The sequence below is a fragment of the Procambarus clarkii genome, chromosome 86, assembly GCF_040958095.1.
Source record: "Procambarus clarkii isolate CNS0578487 chromosome 86, FALCON_Pclarkii_2.0, whole genome shotgun sequence".
In the NCBI taxonomy this organism is placed as follows: Eukaryota; Metazoa; Arthropoda; class Malacostraca; order Decapoda; family Cambaridae; genus Procambarus; species Procambarus clarkii.
The window spans coordinates 7,133,375-7,146,326 of NC_091235.1; the positions used below are offsets into that span (position 1 = coordinate 7,133,375).

At 44.4% G+C, this 12,952-nt stretch overlaps 2 protein-coding genes across 2 annotated transcripts in view; both read left to right on the top strand.

Moving 5' to 3' along the window:
* Positions 1–2,446: 2,446 nt before the first annotated feature.
* Positions 2,447–3,334, top strand: LOC138358762 (forkhead box protein P2-like). The gene has a single exon (XM_069316935.1). The coding sequence runs from the start codon at positions 2,447–2,449 to the stop codon at positions 3,332–3,334; it is 888 nt and encodes a 295-aa protein (XP_069173036.1).
* A 2,173-nt stretch (positions 3,335–5,507) lies between these two features.
* LOC138358830 (uncharacterized) overlaps positions 5,508–12,952 on the top strand; it is a 64,126-nt gene continuing 56,681 nt past the window's right edge. Inside the window, exon 1 of the mRNA XM_069317063.1 lies at positions 5,508–5,582. The gene's annotated coding sequence lies outside the window, so the exon portion shown is untranslated. The remainder of the gene's footprint in view (positions 5,583–12,952) is intronic.

Sequence of the window (12,952 nt, forward strand, 5' to 3'; positions counted from 1 at the left end):
ATAATTAAGCCCGGTAATCTTAGGTGGCTGTGCGTGTTGACAAACTCCGTCAACTCTGCCAGGATATGACTTGTCTCATCTAAATAGATTGAAAGATTGACCCAACAAGTGGCAACTAGAGTTTAACTCAAGCTCGTGCAAAGTAATACAGCCGAGTGCTGGCAACAGGAAGCCTAACACAAAGGATTTTCATGGATGGTTTTATATGTACACAATGTTGAATACATTTCAATGTCTAGCATTTATAATATATTGTAGAACTGGTTGATACCTGGTTGATGGGGTTCTGGGAGTTCTTCGCTCTCCCCAAGCGCGGCCCGAGGCCAGGCTCGACTTGTGAGAGTTTGGTCCACCAGGAGCGGCCCGCAGGCCCACATACCCACTACAGCCCGGTTGGTCCGGAACTTCTCTTAGAAAACAGTCTAGTTTCCTCTTGAAGATGTCCACGGTTGTTCCGGCAAAATTTCTTATAGTCGCTGGAAGGATGTTGAACAACCGCGGACCTCTGATGTTTATATAGTGTTCTCTGATTGTGCCTATGGCACCTCTGCTCTTCACTGGTTCTATTCTGCATTTTCTTCCATATCGTTCACTCCAGTATGTTGTTATTTTACTGTGTAGATTTGGGACCTGTCCCTCCAATATTTTCCATGTGTATATTATTTGGTATCTCTCTCGTCTCCTTTCTAGTGAGTACATTTGGAGGGTTTTGAGACGATCCCAATAATTTAGGTGCTTTATCGCGTCTATGCGTGCCGTATATGTTCTCTGTATTCCCTCTATTTCAGCAATCTCTCCTGCTCTGAAGGGGGAAGTGAGTACAGTACTGAGCAGTACTCGAGACGGGACAACACAAGTGACTTGAAGAGTACAACCATGGTGATGGGATCCCTGGATTTGAAAGTTCTTGTAATCCATCCTATCATTTTTCTGGCTGACGCGATATTTGCTTGGTTATGATCCATAAACATCATTATAATGATGATCGTCGAATAATGGGAATAGTAGTGATACTATTATATCATAGTGGGAATAATGATGATCGTCGGACATCATTATTCCCAAATCCTTGACATGCTGTTTTCCTCTTATGGGAAGATTCGATTGTGTTTTGTACCCTGTATTATGTTTCAGATCCTCATTTTGCCTTTGAGGATCTTTGCCTTTCCTGAGTACCTGAAATTTATCACTGTTAAACATCATGTTATTTTCTGCTGCCCAATCGAAAGTTTGTTGATATCTGCTTGTAATTTTTCAATGTCTTCAGCAGCGGTAATTTTCATGCTGATTTTTGTGTCATCTGCAAAGGATGACACGAAGCTGTGACGTGTATTTTTGTCTATATCTGATATGAGAATAAGGAACAGCAGTGGTGTAAGGACTGTACCTTGAGGTACAGAGCTTTTAACATCGCTTGGACTCGATTTTATTTGATTGACTGTTACTCTTTGTGTTCTGTTCGACAGGAAATTGAGTATCCAGCGTCCTACTTTACCAGTTATTCCCATTGACCTCATTTTGTGAGCTATCACCCCATGGTCACATTTGTCGAACGTAAATTTCGTTCTGGCCACATTTACACTCTGTTATAAGGGTAAACTAAGAACAAGGGGACACAGGTGGAGACTGAGGGAGCCAAATGAGCTACAGGGACGTTAGAAAGAACTTTTTCAGTGTCAGAGTAGTTAACAGGTGGAATGCATTAGGCAGTTATGTGGTGGAGGCTGACTCCATACAAAGTTTCAAATGTAGATATGACAGAGCCCAGTAGGCTCAGGAACCTGTACACCAATTGATTGACAGTTGAGAGGCGGGACCAAAAAGCCAAAGCTGAACACCCCCCCCCCCCTCCCCCGCAAGCACAACTAGTTGAGTACACTGATAACACGTACCTGATACTGACGGCCGTCACGAGGCATTAAATATGTGACTATCCAGCACACATATATCGAGGGAGAGGTTAAACCTGATTTTTTTATTATTGTTGGCGCCGAAGGCGGCTAGTTTATTGTGCACCCCATACTCATCCTGTGTGCGGTAGTTTATTGTGCACCCCATACTCATCCTGTGTGCGGTAGTTTATTGTGCACCCCATACTCATCCTGTGAGCGGTAGTTTATTGTGCACCCCATACTCATCCTGTGAGCGGTAGTTTATTGTGCACCCCATACTCATCCTGTGAGCGGTAGTTTATTGTGCACCCCATACTCATCCTGTGAGCGGTAGCGCAAAACAAAACAAACATTACAGAGAGCATTTTTTTTTATCAAACTACAACAATTATTATATGAACAATTACATCTATCCTTCACACCTTGTAATTATACTGTTAGCTAGTTACAGAGAATGTGCCATTTTAATAGCTATGTATTTACTGTTAATCATTATACATTATTGTTAGGTCTTATCGCTGCGGGAGCTGGTTTTTACCAAGCAACAGCAGGAGATGGTTTTTACCAAGCAACTACAGGAGATGGTTTTTACCAAACACCTGCAGGAGATGGTTTTTACCAAGCAACAGCTGGAGCTGGTTTTTACCAAGCAACTGCAGATGGTTTTTACCGAGCAACTGCAGGAGTTCGTTTTTACCAAGCAACAGCTGGAGCTGGTTTTTACCAAGCAACTGCAGGAGATGGTTTTTACCGAGCAACTGCAGGAGTTCGTTTTTACCAAGCAACTGCAGGAGTTCGTTTTTACCAAGCAACTGCAGGAGATGGTTTTTACCGAGCAACTGCAGGAGTTCGTTTTTACCAAGCAACTGCAGGAGATGGTTTTTACCGAGCAACTGCAGGAGATGGTTTTTACCAAGCAACTGCAGGAGATGGTTTTTACCAAGCAACTGCAGGAGATGGTTTTTACCAAGCAACTGCAGGAGTTGGTTTTTACCAAGCAACTGCAGGAGATGGTTTTTACCGAGCAACTGCAGGAGATGGTTTTTACCAAGCAACTGCAGGAGATGGTTTTTACCAAACACCTGCAGGAGTTCGTTTTTACCAAGCAACTGCAGGAGTTCGTTTTTACCAAGCAACTGCAGGAGATGGTTTTTACCGAGCAACTGCAGGAGATGGTTTTTACCAAACACCTGCAGGAGATGGTTTTTACCGAGCATCTGCGGGAGCTGGTTTTTACCAAGCAACTGCAGGAGATGGTTTTTACCAAGCACCAGCAGGAGATGGTTTTTACCAAGCAACTGCAGGAGCTGGCTTTTACCAAGCAACTGCAGGAGATGGTTTTTACCAAGCACCAGCAGGAGATGGTTTTTACCAAGCACCAGCAGGAGCTGGGTTTTACCAAGCAGCTACTGGATGTAGTTTATACATCACAAGGTCGATAACGAAGCCAATTAGAGGAACGCAAGGCAAACGAGGCTGTTGGTGAATGGCGGTAAATGACGGGACCCAAACTGCCTGCTTGAGGCACCTTGACACACACTCAACAGGTGTTGAACAGGTGTTAAGACATATATATATATATATATATATATATATATATATATATATATATATATATATATATATATATATGTCGTACCTAGTAGCCAGAACGCACTTCTTGGCCTACTATGCAAGGCCCGATTTGCCTAATAATCCAAGTTTTCCTGAATTAATATATTTTCTCTAATTTTTTTCTTATGAAATGATAAAGCTACCCATTTCATTATGTATGAGGTCAATTTTGTTTTATTGGAGTTAAAATTACCGTAGATATATGACCGAACCTAACCAACCCTACCTAACCTAACCTAACCTATCTTCATAGGTTAGGTTGGGTTAGGATGCCGAAAAAGGTAGGTTAGGTTAGGTTAGGTAGGTTAGGTAGTCGAAAATACATTAATTCATGAAAACTTGGCTTATTAGGCAAATCGGACCTTGCATAGTAGGCTGAGAAGTGCGTTCTGGCTATTAGGTACGACATATATATATATATATATATATATATATATATATATATATATATATATATATATATATATATATATACTGGTATACGAGGAGGAGGCCGTATTCCGGGGAGCGCTGTGCTGCCTGGTTATCTTGAGGCTATCTTGAGGTTATCTTGAGATTATCTTGAGGTTATCTTGAGATTATCTTGAGGTTATCTTGAGGTTATCTTGAGACTATGTTGAGATTATCTTGAGATTATCTTGAGGTTACCTTGAGGCTATCTTCAGGTTATCTTGAGGTGATTTCGGGGCTTAGCGTCCCCGCGGCCCGGTTCTCGACCAGGCCTCCTTTTTGTTACACATCCCCAGGAAGCAGCCCGTAGCAGCTGTCTAACTCCCAGGTACCTATTTACTGCTAGGTAACAGGGGCATCAGGGTGGAAGAAACTTTTTGCCTATTTGTCTCCCCCTCCACCGGGGACCGAACCCGGACCCTTAGGACTACGAATCCCGAGCGCTGTCCACTCAGCCGCCAGGCTAGTGGCAAGGTATTTTCCTAATGACTATAGTGACTGTAAACAAGTAGAGGGACTCAAGCTGCCGCAGAAGATACATTAAGGCAAGTCTGTTATCTTGATCCTCGTAAGTCTAGTGATAGATAAGAAGGAGGGTAGATAGACCAAGGAGGAATGATAGAGGGAGGTAAAGTGGAGCTCGGGAGATAGAGCTCGACTGTGGAAATGTATTTACGTGAGTACCATGACTCACCTAAAATACGTGCCCAACCATTTCTGTTCTGCCCGGGGAATAGAATCCGGGATCCCCGAGGGTGAATCGAGAACGAAGCCAACTGTGCTACGAGAGCCTTAAGAGGAAAGATTGGACTTACCCCTTCCTCTCACACCGTTGCCATGGCAACTTGACACACACACACACACACACACACACACACACACACACACACACACACACACACAAATGGCCCAAATGAGCCACAGAGATATTAGAAAGAACTTTTTTAGTGTCAGAGTGGTTGACAAATGGAATGCATTAGGCAGTGACGTGGTGGAGGCTGACTCCATACACAGTTTCAAGTGTAGATATGATAGAGCCCAGTAGGCTCAGGAACCTGTATATTTGTTGATTAACAGTTGAGAGGCGGGAGCAAAGAGCCAGAGCTCAACCCCCACAGCAAGCACAACTAGGTAAGTACAACTAGGTAAGTACACGCAGTTCACGCATTCTCAAGTGAAGGCGTCGGCCAGTACGCAGAGACGGAGTCCTGGAGCTGAGAGACGCTAGGCCTCCCTGGGCCAGGACGCAGAGACGCAGTCCTGGAGCTGGGAGACGCTAGGCCTCCCTGGGCCAGGACGCAGAGACGCAGTCCTGGAGCTGAGAGACGCTAGGCCTCCCTGGGCCAGTACGCAGAGACGCAGTCCTGGAGCTGGGAGACGCTAGGCCTCCCTGGTCCAGTACGCAGAGACGCAGTCCTGGAGCTGGGAGACGCTAGGCCTCCCTGGGCCAGTACGCAGAGACGCAGTCCTGGAGCTGGGAGACGCTAGGCCTCCCTGGGCCAGTACGCAGGCCGCCCTAATCAGGAGGTGCCGGCGCAAAGGCCAGACACAAGTCCAGTATGGCTTCAGAGCCGACGCTGTCAAGATCACCTGCTGGCCATCACCGCTTGTTGTTGTTGTTGTCAGGTGAGTGGAAACTGTGAGGGGGGGGGGAGAGAGAGAGAGAGAGAGAGAGAGAGAGAGAGAGAGAGAGAGAGAGAGAGAGAGAGAGAGAGAGAGAGAGAGAGAGAGAGAGAGAGAGAGAGAGAGACAGACGAGAGAGAGAGACAGACGAGAGAGACAGACGAGAGAGAGAGAGAGAGAGAGAGAGAGAGAGAGAGAGAGAGAGAGAGAGAGAGAGAGAGAGAGAGAGAGAGAGAGAGAGAGAGAGAGAGAGAGAGAAACACAGAGATAATTTCACCATCAGTGCCCTGCGTCAAATGATGTGTGCACCATGAGTTGTATGTGTCAAGTGTTGTATGTTTCTCACACGTTGTATCTGGCCTGTATTGTACCAGGATATTGAGTTTATTGATGCGGCCAACACCGTTGTTGAGCCTGTTAGACAGGTGGCTCCGTGTGGGTACCTGCCAACACGTGTGGGTACGGCACCAAGACTCATCCTCATGTATTATATTTATGGACAAATTTCTAGAAATAGATATATATATTTCTAATGTCGACATACTGTACAGTGGTAGTATGTCCGGCGAGTAATGCCTTGGTCGCGGGTTCGCGCCCCCTCACAGCCCTACTGAACTGTCTCATTGATATACATCACATTAGTGTGATTTTCTTTCTGTATTATTATTATTATTATTGAATGTGTCATCTCTTGAGGGCTGCACTTGGTAACAGGCTGAGGGGGAGGGGTTGAACTGAGAGGGGAGGTGGAGGGGAGCGTGGGGAGATAGGGAGCCTGAGGGGAGGGAGGGGGGATAAGTAGGTCGTGAGGTGAGAAGAGGGAGGTAAGGGGTGGTGAGGTGAGGGGAAGGAGGGGGGGGAAGGTGGGGGGGAGATAAGTATTACGGACCGTCCACCAGATTGTTTATCTTCAATATCACACAGAAGAAATTGAAATTTAAGGGGCAAGGGAGAGAGAGAGAGAGAGAGAGAGAGAGAGAGAGAGAGAGAGAGAGAGAGAGAGAGAGAGAGAGAGAGAGAGAGAGAGGGTATATATGAACAAGGAAGAACATTAGGACTGGTGAGCAGAAACACTACTCATCAAGAATTGCACTAAACCACTACCTCAGGGCCTAAACATCATTTGGAGAAGGAGGCTAGATACTAGTCTTATCCAACAAGTGGCTACTAGAGTTTAACTCAAGTGAGTGCAAAGTAATACAAGTAAGCATAGGGAGCAGGAGACCGGACACAGGGTACCAACTGGAAAAAAAAAAGATTCTTCAGGAATTAGGTAGAGAAAGTTATCTAGAGGGCGATATCACACCGAACCTGTCCGCTGAAGACCACATCAAGAGGATATCATCAGCGGCATATGTTAGCTTCACCATCATAAGAACTGCCTTTAGAAACTTTTGTAAGGAATTCTTCAGAACTTTGTATACCACATGTGTCGGCCCAATCCTGGAGTATTCGCCTCTAGCATGGAGTCTATATCTAGTGTCACACACTAGACTAGTTAGAAAACGTTGAGAGGCATGCCACCTGACTAGTCCTAGAACTGAAAGATTTGAGTTATGAGGAAACAATAGAGGATTTAAACCTTACGTTGCTAGGAGACAAATGAATTAAAGAAGGCATGACTACCACATACAAAATTCTCAGAATTGATAGAGTAAATATATATAGACCATTTAGGACGGATGGTACTCACTCAAGGGGACACAGGTGGAAACTGAGTATCCAAATGAACCACAGGGACATTTGAAAAAAAAATGGTGTCAAAATATTTAGCAAATGGAATGCATTAGGCAGTGATGTGGTGGAGGCTGACTCCATACACAGTTTCAAGTGTAGATATGATAGAGCCCAGTAGGCTCAGGAACCTGTACACCAGTTGACTGGATGCCGCGAGGCGGGACTAAAGAGCCGAAGCTCAGCCCCCGCAAGCTCAACTGGGTAAGTATACATCTTAAATACAATGGGTGTCACAGTAGAAAGTGCAGTTTGTGATTTTGGTTAAGCGTAGGGCTTAAGGCCTACCAACCTCTGGAGGGTTATTAAGGCCTACCAACCTCTGGAGGGTTATTAAGGCCTACCAACCTCTGGAGGGTTATTAAGGCCTACCAACCTCTGGAGGGTTATTAAGGCCTACCAACCTCTGGAGGGTTATTAAGGCCTACCAACCTCTGGAGGGTTATTAAGGCCTACCAACCTCTGGAGGGTTATTAAGGCCTACCAACCTCTGAAGGGTTATTAAGGTCAACCAACCTCTGAAGGGTTATTAAGGTCAACCAACCTCTGAAGGGTTATTAAGGCCTACCAACCTCTGAAGGGTTATTAAGGTCAACCAACCTCTGAAGGGTTATTAAGGTCAACCAACCTCTGAAGGGTTATTAAGGCCTACCAACCTCTGAAGGGTTATTAAGGTCAACCAACCTCTGAAGGGTTATTAAGGTCAACCAACCTCTGAAGGGTTATTAAGGCCTACCAACCTCTGAAGGGTTATTAAGGTCAACCAACCTCTGAAGGGTTATTAAGGTCAACCAACTGTGTACTTTATAACAACCCCTGATCTATCTTGAGGTTATCTTGAGATGATTTCAGGGCTTAGCGTCCCCGGGGCCCGGTCTTCGATTAGGCCTCCTTTTTGTTATACATCCCCAGGAAGCAGCCCGTGGCAGCCGTCTAACTCTCAGGTACCAATTTACTGCTAGGTGAACAGGGGGTATCAAGGTGAAAGAAACTCTGCCCATTTGTTTAATCCTCCACCAGGGATCGAAACCGGAACCTTAGGACTACGAATACCGAGCGCTGTCCACTCAGCCGTCAGGCCCCCCTGATACCAATAACCACAGTTTAAACCAGGAACTACACAACCTACAGCGACTCCAAAGGTGCAGTCCAAGCCATTACAAACTCCTCCAAGACCTGCAGAGAACTAGTCCACCTTTGTCTACAGCTCCCACGACACCTCTGGAAGGGACACAGCTTATCCATACAACGGCAGCTCCTATCCACCCAAACTCATTCATATACATGTCTAACCTACGCTTGAAACAACCAAATGGTCCCAAATCTATTATATTACCCCGGTAATGTGTTCCACAAATCAACAAATCCCTTCAGCTATTTAATGATTATCTGAATTACAATATTTTTTTAAGAACATGAACGAATCCTGTTCAGGAGTGTTCTTCACGGGTGAAGAACAGGGACAGATTGTTAGATCAGCCTCAGTACAAGGTACCAGGCTTCTTATTGGTGGAGCTCCTTGTTGACTCAACCTGCCACTGGTAATCATAGCCAATTGTGAGTGAAACACTTAGGAGAAGCCTTAGGTTTTTGTTCAGAACTAACCTGAGTGGGACGAGCCAGTTTAAGGAAGTCTATGATTGGTCCATACCAAAATGGGCGGAGCTTATTGAATTGGCCTGTGAATGGGCTCCACGTGAAGTTCCAGTTGACCAGATACTGTAGGCGCACGGGGACACAGTTCTAGAACTGAGTGAACACTAAGTGAACACTGAGTGAACACTGAGTGAACACTGAGTGAACACTGAGTGAGCACGGTAAATTGGTTTACAAAGCCATTACATAAGCACCTGTGTCCTATATACCATTTCATGATTGATTAAATGACTTAATTTCGGTGATAAGAGCTGATAGTAGTTAATGTATAGTTTATCTTAAGACCAGGACGGTCTTACGTGAGTAATTAAGTGAATTCTTCAAGGTGTATGATAGCGGGTGATGAGTGAGGTATGAATTGTTTTTTTGATTTGTTGACGCCGGAGGCGGCTAGTTTATTGTGCACTCTATACTCATCCTGTGAGCGGTAGTTTATTGTGCACCCCATACTCATCCTGTGAGCGGTAGTTTATTGTGCACCCTATACTCATCCTGTGAGCGGTAGTTTATTGTGCACCCTATACTCATCCTGTGAGCGGTAGTTTATTGTGCACCCCATACTCATACTGTGAGCGGTAGTTTATTGTGCACCCCATACTCATACTGTGAGCGGTAGTTTATTGTGCACCCTATACTCATCCTGTGAGCGGTAGTTTATTGTGCACCCCATACTCATACTGTGAGCGGTAGTTTATTGTGCACCCTATACTCATACTGTGAGCGGTAGTTTATTGTGCACCCCATACTCATACTGTGAGCGGTAGTTTATTGTGCACCCTATACTCATCCTGTGAGCGGTAGTTTATTGTGCACCCCATACTCATACTGTGAGCGGTAGTTTATTGTGCACCCTATACTCATCCTGTGAGCGGTAGTTTATTGTGCACCCTATACTCATACTGTGAGCGGTAGTTTATTGTGCACCCCATACTCATACTGTGAGCGGTAGTTTATTGAGCACCCTATACTCATCCCGTGAGCGGTAGTTTATTGTGCACCCCATACTCATACTGTGAGCGGTAGTTTATTGTGCACCCCATACTCATCCTGTGAGCGGTAGTTTATTGTGCACCCCATACTCATCCTGTGAGCGGTAGTTTATTGTGCACTCCATACTCATCCTGTGAGCGGTAGTTTATTGTGCACCTCATACTCATCCTGTGAGCGGTAGTTTATTGTGCACTCCATACTCATCCTGTGAGCGGTAATTTATTGTGCACCCCATAGGAGTGCGGAGTGCCGGACCAACCGGGCTGTGGTGGGTATGTGGGCCTGCGGGCCGCTCCAAGCAACAGCCTGGTGGACCAAACTCTCACAAGTCGAGCCTGGCCTCGGGCCGGGCTTGGGGAGTAGACGAACTCCCAGAACCCCATCAACCAGGTATCAACCAGGTATCAACCATACTCATCCTGTGAGCGGTAGTTTATTGTGCACTCCATACTCATCCTGTGAGCGGTAGTTTATTGTGCACCCCATACCCATCCTGTGAGCGGTAGTTTATTGTGCACCCCATACTCATCCTGTGTGCGGTAGCGCAAAAGCATTACAGAGGGCACAAAAGGTCTTCATCAGACCTCATGATAGATTATTTCATAAACAATTTCATCTATCCTTCACACCTTATAGTTACAATGTCAGCTAGTTACAGAGAATGTTCTATTTCAAGAGCTATATACTTACAGTAAGTCATTATTCATTAATGGTTGGTCTTAACGGTAATACATAATTGTTTGACCAATGGAGATATTACAGTCATAGGGGAGCTGCTGTTTATTATTAGTCTTCACAATACACTACTTGTTTCTTAATCTCATATGTCGTTTATCTACTGGGAGCGAAATATGGATACAGTGCAAGGATTTCAGGTATTTTATCCTTAGTAATAAGATAGGTTGTGAGGTATGAGTGATGGGTCAGCCTGTGAAGAGTTCACATTCTCAAGTGACGTAAACAAGTGTTGAGTTAACAACAGGTCAGATGAAGGGTGATGAATACCTTTCAGGGAGATTCACTGGTTAACTACAATAGGGTTATTAAGGGTTATAATGATTAACACTACATCTGGCAGTGATTGACAACACCATGGGAGGGGAGGGGGGGGGGGTTATGACGACATCCACCACCCACACTACCACTAACATCACCATCAACCACCACCATCAACCACCACCACCTTCCCCATCAACTATCAACTAAGGCACTGCTCAAGGCACTTCCACCCATCAGTTATATAACGAACACTTCGTTATATAACGAAGTATTCATTATATAATTCTTCCCTGTCACTGTCATTTATATATTTTATTTATTAATTGTGCAAAAATGTTTTAATAGTCTTTATTTGTTTTTCCAATTATTACATTAATGTGTCTCATTATATTTTAATAATGGGGAATATTATGAGTCCTCATATGTCGCTATTTCCACAGTTCTCATACATATTGTTTTTGTTTGTTGATGTTGTTCTTGTCAGCCAGGATAAATAGTCCTGTTGTGTTATTGTTGTTCTTGTGATTCAATTCAATTTCTTTATTATGCACCCCATACCCATCCCGTGGGCGGTGGTGTAAAGGATTACAGAGGCACATAATCGGCTCAGGAACTGAACCCTCTAGTTCGTTTAGCTAAGCAAATAACAATCTTTTGACGCTAATTACAAAATTATTAATGTTTTATATACATGTACACATACTCATACATACATGTACATATATATATATACGTATACATATATACAAACATATACATGTGTGCGTGAGTGTGTGTGTGTGTGTGTGTGTGTGTGTGTGTGTGTGTGTGTGTGTGTGTGTGTGCGTGTGTGTGTGTGTGTGTGTGTGTGCTGTGTGTGTGTGTGTGTGTGTGTGTGTGTGTGTGTGTGTGTGTGTGTGTGTGTGTGTGTGTTGTGAAGCGTATGCTGTAACACTCATGACCCCCCCCCCCCCAAAAAAAAAGAGTTCACACCCAGGGAAGCGTCCTCCAGAGGTCAAGCCCAGGTGACCTCTGGATCATCTTGCAGAGTTAAGTAGTAAATTATATTAATCAAAATAATCTTGTCAAACAAACTTAATGGCACATTCCTGAGTGTTTTTTGCACACACCATGGGAAGCTTCCTTGGAAGGTCAGCCCAAGTGACCTCGGATCTTCTTGCAGAGTCCTTGAAATGCTGACTAACTGGTTAGGTGTGTCAAACATTCTTAATTGAAAATTTCTGGTTAGGCTGAATTACCTGGGAACAAGACCACCCCAAACGTTCCCGCAAGATTTGTAACGCCCCCCTCTGATTCAGGGCGTGGCAAGGGTGTGTATATCTGCCTGTAGGGTAGTTCAGAGTTAGAGAGTGCTGGATGCCAGGCATCACGTGGCCACAGGGAGAGACAGGGAGAGACAGTGAATCCATCCACGTGGTAGAGCAGGACCCAGAAGGTAATGTGTGTGATCTTTGATATTCTCCTTGTAGGATATCTTACCAATTACCAGTGTTAGGGTAGGGACTTAGCGTTTGTTGTATATCATAAATTGTGTCTTAAATAAACTCCTGTTAAATTGTCCATCTGTAGGTGTCAATTACTGAGCCTCCCAATCCTCTGTATTTAGGTTGTTAACAACCTGTCATTAAGTAATTACATATAGCAGAGTGCTATCTCAATTTAGTATTGGTTCTTGTCACATTACTGTAATTGATGTAATATTCAATACGGCAGGATGGTGGCAGCGTAGTTAATAAGTTTTATCTCTATGTAACATTTCCTTGGAAACGTATCATTGGTTCCTGGTGAGACCATCAGTGGAACACCACAGGTCAGTTAATATTACATTAAATACAAATTACCAGTGTTGAATAACTAGAATTATTAAGGTTTTACCTCAGTCAAGTGTTGCCAGAGTTCAGTGACCAAGTGTATAGTATAATCTGGTGTTCCAATGGTGGCAGCGGTGGGATGATTGTAACACTAGATTATAACACCATGTTACATGTGTAACA